General features: G+C 39.5%; 1 protein-coding gene across 1 annotated transcript; it reads left to right on the plus strand.

The window, feature by feature from the left end:
* The first annotated feature begins 3,381 nt into the window (after positions 1-3,381).
* LOC131227029 (transcription factor MYBC1-like) lies at positions 3,382-5,680 on the plus strand. The gene is made up of 2 exons (XM_058222715.1): positions 3,382-4,453; positions 5,169-5,680. Exon 1 carries the CDS (start codon positions 3,518-3,520, stop codon positions 4,445-4,447), a length of 930 nt encoding a protein of 309 aa, XP_058078698.1. The 5' UTR covers positions 3,382-3,517; the 3' UTR covers positions 4,448-4,453; positions 5,169-5,680.
* Positions 5,681-8,301: the final 2,621 nt, after the last annotated feature.

An 8,301-nucleotide genomic window follows, 5' to 3' on the forward strand; every position in this document is an offset into this window, starting at 1 on the left:
GACAAAGATTGGCCTGGGTAAAACAGGTGTTGTTGACGATTCCCGTCCCCCACCAGATGGACAGATGACCTGCATGCCAACTCAGCAAATGTGGTGGTGCTCAGGGACCAGTAAACCTCTTGAAACCATGCGCGCAAACTACCACACGTGTCTAATGAGTGCCCACGTGAGTCAAAATGGAGGGTTCGGATCAATGGTTCCTCTTCAGATCGAATGGACCGTAGCCCACTAATGATCACAACCACTAGATCAAATGGGCATAAGGTCTGTTTGGGCGGTGGGATTAGAAGGGATTACGTGGGATGGGATTCAAAAAACATAATTATTATCCATGGCAGGGATGCCCGGGGTAAGATTAATGCCCTGCTTTGTTAATAATACGGTGGTACATTAAATGAATATACCACCATCATTTGAAATTACTAAGAATAACAAACATGTATTATATCTAAATTGTTCATTTGTTTTGTAACCTCATTTTATGGCTTGGGCTTAAAAATGAGGTAGATCTGAAACTTATGTGGCCCCAAAGAACGGTAAGTATTCAATCCTCTTTGCTTTCTATGGTGGGGTTCACTTGAGCATTAGATTTACCTGAATTTTTTGGCCCATGCTTTAAAATAATCTTGAAAAATGGGTGGACGGTGTGGATATAGCCCACACACCATAATAGACCATACAACAACTTGGTAACATCGAGTGAAATTGGCGCGTGACCGAATGCAATCCTATTTACTGTAATTCCAAGCTTTTCCATTCTACCCAAACAGAGAGTGAAATTGGCACAGGAGCCGATGAATCCCATCCCACCTCATCCCTTCTAATCCCACCGCCCAAACAGACCCTTAAAATTTCGCAGCCCAGTTAATCGTCCGGCCAAGATACGCTTGAAATCTGGCCCGTCCAATCTCCACGCAGTACACCTGGGCCACCCATAAAATCATAGCATCAGGTCCTTATATTTGTACAGTGGGCCCATTGTTTAGTGATCCAAACCATTGATATGACGAGCCCCTGCATGGATGGTCTATTACCAAAAATATACCATTATGGAAAAATCCCAACCCCTCAATGGGTGATTCACGGATATTTATTAAGAAAGAAAGAAAATCAACGGTTCACACGCAACCAAAAAGGGTCTATTCCATACTCATGATCTTCGAATCTGGGAGATTTTTGGTGCATGGGCCACCCATGATAAGGCCATCATGTCACCTTCCCGAGTATTATTGCTTCCTCACTCTCCGATTGATTTAAGTGGGCCCCATCATTTCAATCAAAGGTTGCTTGCTTTGTAAGTTGGTAACTAAGAGATTTTTATTATATAATGCTCTAACCACTAGAGTTTCTACAGCATGCTCAGCCTTTAAATTGTACGGTGGGCCCCACTTCTCACTGATCCAAAACGTTGAAATGATGGGAACTACCCTGGATGGTCCATTTGCCAATTCTTCTCCAGATTGAAAGATCTTAGCCACAAATTCCGGGCCTTTTTTGATCATATGGTAACATTAGTTCATCCTCTTTCCAAACCATCTCTTTGTTGGCCAACCTCAACGGTTAGAAGTTTTCGATCTAGGATATTTATCTTTCTGGATCAGTTCAAGTGGAACCCATCATACCAACGGTTTGGATCAATGATAGTGGGTCCCACTTGTAGCTAGTGAAACCCGAACTGTACCGTACTAACTGCTCCTGCAGATTATGATTTCTGACAGAACCGGTCCCCATCAATCGTAATTCATGGCTATCGTCAAGCCCAGATCAGTCATTTCCTTCCTCCATTCTAACATTCCAAAAAAATCCTAACCCCCCATATCCGGAAATTAAAATTTTTAAAAATGAATCATTAAAAAAAGAGTACTCCAGCGGAACATTCTATATCATACTCACTCACACCCAAACATCAATCAATGGCCCACATGTATAAATCCAGACAGTTGAAAATGTTCTCCTCATTCTGTGTGAATCCAATGCTCGACACAATCCCGATAATATAATCAACGGTGATCCAAACAAGTTCAACGGCCTAGATTCAACTACCAAATGGCCATTGATCCAATCGAGAATAGCATTAAATTTGATGGTTTTAAAACTTTAGGAGAGAACTGATCACCTACATGCTGCTTGTATAGGAAATTCATATCATACAAAGGATGCCCTTAAAGGTTCCTTAGATAAAAATAAGCTAGTTTGCACTAAACAACCAATATATAAACTAGTGTGGCCCATTTATAAGTGGATCAATGTTATTTTAGAGAAAGCATGATTTGAGTGACATGGCCTACCTCACATTGCAAATATGTTTTGCAGGAGTGGCATGCTAGCGGAAAACGGTAATGCAACATGGCAATGTGTCGAGTGCGATGCAAATCTCCTGAAATAGTTGTTTCAAGAAGCTCCTTGCAACCTAGTACTATTTAGGCCTATTGCAATGCTTATGTAATGTCTACCCAATACATCAATTTCACTGGCTCATGTTATCACGTGATCTTACAAAAAATAAAGATCTAAAATTCACTTCACACGATATAAACAATGAACCACCATTGAAATTTTTTGGTGCCACCATTATGATGTTCACATTCCATTCAATTCATTCATAATTTATATTAAAATGAATAAAAAAAATAAAATTTTAATAGTATGCATCTCTTCCTTACTAGTTTTTATGATATAGTTTATTTAAATTTAAGAGCTAATTCACATACTAATATATGTTTTGGTACGGTGAAAGAACATAAATCATGGGTTCAAGCACTCATAGCTCAATAGTAGACTTACAAGAGTTTTAATACAAGGGCATAGGTTCGATCACTCATTCAGCTACAACCTTATAGCTGCGTGGTAGACTCGCGATTGTTTTAACATGATATCATGGGTTCGAGCACTCATTGCGGTGTGATGGTGCGAGTGTGTGTAAATGCATGTGATTTAAAAAAAAAAAAATTACAAAGAAATAATCAATGAGCCCCATATCCGTTTTAGATTGGCTTTTGTTACAGAAAATTATAAGCCATCCATAAGTTTGTGTTCACACCTCTATAGTATTTGTCTTTTATCAAACTTATTAATCAGGTTGAACGATTTAAACAAAGGAAGAAAAAAAAAACAAAAATTAGCAGAAAAAAACTTAGGTGAGCCACGCCATGTGAACTCAAATGAGTTTTGTGGTAGCAATTTAATATTATTCCCATTAATATAACCCAAATGGATTTTTAATAAGTCTATCTGTAAATATAACTTCTCACATGATGAATGGAGTGGATATTAAATATAGTGGGACCACACAACTTAGGTAACGTACGTTCTATCATATATCAGGCTCCAAATGAAGTACGAACTCCCAACTGTTGCGGTAACATAATCTACAAACTAGTCCTCCGGACCATCAATAAATTCCTCAACATCAGCGAAACAAGATCCACCTCGAACACCTCCCCTTCTCTCTCTTCTCTCTCTCAGCAAATGCTCAAATCTCATCCATCGTCATCCAAACCACCACCATAACACCACCATGAGAGAAGAAGATGACCACACGAATTGGTTCTCCCGCTGGGAAGAGCAGCTCCCAACACCTGAAGAACTCACCCCCATCACTCAATCCCTCATAACCCCTGACCTCGCCCTCGCCTTTGATATAGCCCTCAGCACCACCCCAAACCCTAGTCCCGCATCTGCTGCCCAACCCCAATCCCAGCCACCATCTGCTCAGCCCCACCAACCTCCTCCCTCCAACCATCCCAACTCGTCCGAGTTCGTCGACTCGGCCGAACTCAGTGTCGGCGCCGGCGGACCCGACGAGCCCGCCCGCACCCTCAAGCGGCCGCGCCTCGTATGGACCCCACAGCTTCACAAGCGCTTCGTCGATGCCGTGGCCCACCTCGGCATCAAGAACGCCGTCCCCAAGACGATAATGCAGCTGATGAACGTCGACGGCCTCACCCGTGAAAACGTCGCCAGCCACCTCCAGAAGTACCGCCTCTACCTCAAGAGGATGCAGGGGCTGTCCGGCGCCGGCGGGGGAGTCGGCGGCGGGCCCGTCTCCGCCGCTGACGCTGCTGCTGATCACCTCTTCGCGTCCGCCCCTGTCCCGCACCACTTCCTGCGGGCTCCGGGCGGGCCCCCGCCGCCGCCACCCGGTGACCACTTCCTCCCGTATGTGCCCGTAACGGCCCTGCAGCACCACCATCAGATGGCTGCTGCTGCTGCTGCTGCAGCGGCGGCCGCGCAGCAGCAGCAGTACCAGCATCAGCGGCATATGGGGCATTTTGGGTCGCCGCCAGGGGGGCAGTTTGAACATGGGTTCCTGACACGGCAGCAACAGGCCGTGCATAGGATGGTGGGCGGGCCGCCACCACCGCCGCAGTATGTGGAGGATTTGGATTCGGGTGCGACGGGAGGAGGGAGGAGGGTGCTGACTTTATTTCCTACTGGCGATGATTGAATTGCGGTATGTCTAGTCTTTTTCTACTTGATTTTGGGTGTGTTGGCTGTCCGAGAATTCCAATTTAAGGAATTGGGTTGGGTTCGGTTTCAGGTTTTCAGTTATTGTTGCTGGGTATTCGGATTTTTTCCCCCTGAATTTGAATTCAAAGGAACCGGGTTACGTTTCAATTTAGGATTTTGTCATCGTCATTGTTTTGGGTCTTTTGAGGAATTTGAATTTGAGGAATTGGGGTTTTCGTAGTTCCTGATGTTTGGGTCTTGGAGGGATTGAATTGAGCTAATTGGGTTAAGTTAGATTTCAAGTTTTTTGTCTATGATGTTTATATCTGATTCTGGGTTTCTGTTATCATATTCGAAGTCATTGTCCTCATCGTCGGTATTGTCTTCCTCACTGTCTTCCCTAGAGGAATTTGAATTTCTTCTTCTTCTTGTAAATCCTAGATTTGGGTATTTTTCTACTTCTGGTGGTTGCATTGTGTTTTGGTCATTGTTACTTGGGATGGATTAAAATGGGTGTTAATGTCATTTAGGGTGTTAAACAGTAGTTTTTGCATTTAATTGTTTGTTTGATGTCATAGACATTCAACTGGCTTGCTTTCCAACTTCTGACATCGCGGTGTGGGTTCCTATTGCATTATGTTGGTTCTAGTTGCTACTCGCAGCTGATTGTGTTGTTTTGGGAATTGGATTTTATGATGTTGTTGTTGTTGTTGGGGCAGAGGCATTGGAGATTTTTTAGATGTCATTGTGGGTGGCAATGCACGGCGGATGTGCTTTCAATACCTTCAATGCTCTAAGTTTAGGTTGGCGGTGTTATTGCTTGTGATTGAGGGCTTTGGAGTTCCACCAGTCGTGCTAGGAGCAGAAGTTTGGGAGAAGCGGAATTTGGCAATTTTCCTGCATGTCTACTGGTTCTAATGTGTCTTCTTCTCCAAATGAAGCTCCTGTGTGAGAAAAAATGTAGAGCATTTTAGGTTGATTTTCTAGCGTATGTTTCCTAATCTCTTTGTTGTGGGGAGAGATTCGAATCATGTGGTTGTTTCTGCTTGTTGTAAACTGCATGGCTTCGAAAGTTCTGTTGCACGAGTAGGAGAATGGAAGTCTTGAGATTAGGGGAGTATATAAAAAAAATCTGGATGCTATTAAAATGCTGTATGTATTTCAGATTTTCAATGCTCTCAAGAACGTTGAAATGTGCCTTAATTTTCTGAAGTTAGTCCACTATTCATGACTTCTTGGTGTATCTTTATTTTTCATTAGCATTTGTTTGAGTAACTAAAAAAGTTACCAGATATTCTTTTCGTTGTATATGGTTATTTGAATGAGCCGTGGTTCTTTTTAATGGTTGCACAAGTGAATTGAATTGCAAACGTTGATGTTAGTTGAGAGGGAATGACAAACTTTCAGTAAGGCGAAGGTGGATGCTTTTACGATAGCTAGAGGGGAGTGTTGAGAGGCTCACTCAGCATTTCTATATGCATTAGTTGTTATTATTATTGGTTTAATAAAATTATCTCCATCCAAAAAAGTAAAAGAAAAAAGAAAGGACTAGTTATTCCTAGAATTCATAATTAGGCAGTTACCCTCAAATTGTCCAACTTGAAAGTAATATAATTATAGCTTGGAGCCCATACCTGAAAGGAATTTACAATTTGATTTTCCACTTAATTAGACTAGTAATGGCAATTCAATTCAATAGTTCATTCAAATGCAACTTAAGTGCCTACGTAGATTGTTGTATCGGTCAACCTAGAATTGGCCAATACATGCATTTTGAACTCTCACGTGCACCAGTTTAGAATGCATCTGGCCAGTGTTGGCCAATCTGGATCAACCAATACAAGGATCTCAATGGCCCTAAGTGCTTACTTGAATTAGTTGCTCGTGATGGTTTGAGGGGTATACTAGATTTTCTTGTGGAATTAAATGATTGGAAGAAGATTGAATTATGGAAACATTCTTTTAAAAAAATGATTGACTGAACTATGATTTTATTATTATTCATAAAAAAAAATATTAAGAACCAAGGATGTGGTCATCTGAAGCAAACTAGAAGAAGCCAATGAAAGAAAAATGATTGTGAACAGATGGAGATTGTTTGGTCATGTGTAGCAAAAACTGGAGGTGGATCTGGTTAGGAGGGGAACAATGATGAACGTTGAAGGACTTGGAAGAGCGGATGATAGGAATATCTAAAAAGAACTGGTAATGAGGTGGAGAGAAAGGCTATAAAGGCTTGTTTACTTATTGAGGATATGACCTTAGATAGGATTGATTGGAAAATTAGAGTTCATAAAGCTGACCTCAAATAGCTGAGACAAGGCTGTGATGATAACGAAAATATTAAAAAATTGAAGGGTTTGAAAAGTTGATGAGAGGAAGACGTAAAAGAACTTGGATTGAGGCTGGGAAAAGGAATATGAAGGCTTGTTCACCGACTGAGGATATGGCCTTAGATATGATTGATTGGTGAAATAGATTCCAAAAAGCTGACGTCAAATTGAAGGGATGATCCAGGCTTCTATGTAGGAGATGGAATGCTACCCTTGGAATTTTGTTCCTTTCTAAATAAACTAACCAGCTATTAGAATGAATAGTCTAGAGCTTTCATAACCTATGTTAATGAAGTACAAGAATATCAGTATAGCAAGGATCGGATGTAAATATAAGTTGTATGCTAAGGTTTGGTTACAGCCATAGTTATCAAAATCCTAGAACTTTCAATTTAAGTCAAATCTTAGGCAAAATGATTTGAATCCCTCTTTAGATGGATCCTACAATTCTATGATTTGAATTGTCAAGAATCCTATGATGGATGATTCAAATTCTAATTTATGATTCAAATTACTTGTTATCTTCTTTCTTAAAATTTATTTGGCTTTTATTTTATGTTTTCAAATTGGTGGGGGCTTTAAGAATCTTTTAAAACAGGTAAAGTGTGTGTATATATATATATATATATTAATTCCTTACAAGATTAAATGATGGAAATTCTCTTCAAAACCCAAATTGTGAAGTTTTTCTTATGATTTATTACTTCCTAATTGGTCGAGACACGAAATTGTTCTCTGACTTATCTGTAATGTTTTTATGGACAGTTATGATCATGTTGACCTATATGTATCATGGTGGTGATGGTTAGGATTTGACTTCAAGTTAAAGGCCTATACTTATCACGTATCTAGGTATCTTTATTTGTTGTGTTTTTCTAGGTTTTCATTATGTGATTTTAAACTTAAGAGGCTTATTTAATTCTTCATATAATAATGAAAAACTCATTGAAAGATTTTTTTTTTTTTTTTTTTTTTAAGGAATAATTAGATATCTGCATTTTATGACTTTGACTTTAAACATGCCCTTATGTTTTGTCGGGAGACATTATTTCGAAGTCTCTGAGTTGTCGGCTATACTTTTTTGTTTAACATGCTACGTAAGTTACATAACACATGTACAGGAGACTTTAAATCATGATTTTCCACAATCTTGAAGAAGCAAATTTATGAGTCCTTAAGAGTTTAGAATTTTTGGAAAATCTTTTTGGACTTCTAATCATCTCATTCTATTGATAATTTTACTCAATTCGCAATCATTTTTTTCAGCTTAACATGTTTAGGTAATGGCTTTATCAAAACCTTGAAGTAATGGCATGAGTACATTTAGCTTGATTTTATTAAAACAATGCCGAACAATGTATTGTAATAATATACTATATGGATATCTAAAAATTATGATCTGAAATGATAAAAAGAAGAATATTTGATCATATCCTTTTAAAAAAAAAGTTTTTATGAATATATTTTATATAATAGATGATAAAAGTCCTACAATTTTATGATTTGTGATTTATGATTT

This window comes from Magnolia sinica, chromosome 15, assembly GCF_029962835.1.
Source record: "Magnolia sinica isolate HGM2019 chromosome 15, MsV1, whole genome shotgun sequence".
Classification (NCBI taxonomy): Eukaryota; Viridiplantae; Streptophyta; class Magnoliopsida; order Magnoliales; family Magnoliaceae; genus Magnolia; species Magnolia sinica.

Bases quoted from the DNA above. Each gene is read 5' to 3' on its own strand.
- LOC131227029 (XM_058222715.1), top strand. From the start codon at position 3,518: ATGAGAGAAGAAGATGACCACACGAATTGGTTCTCCCGCTGGGAAGAG.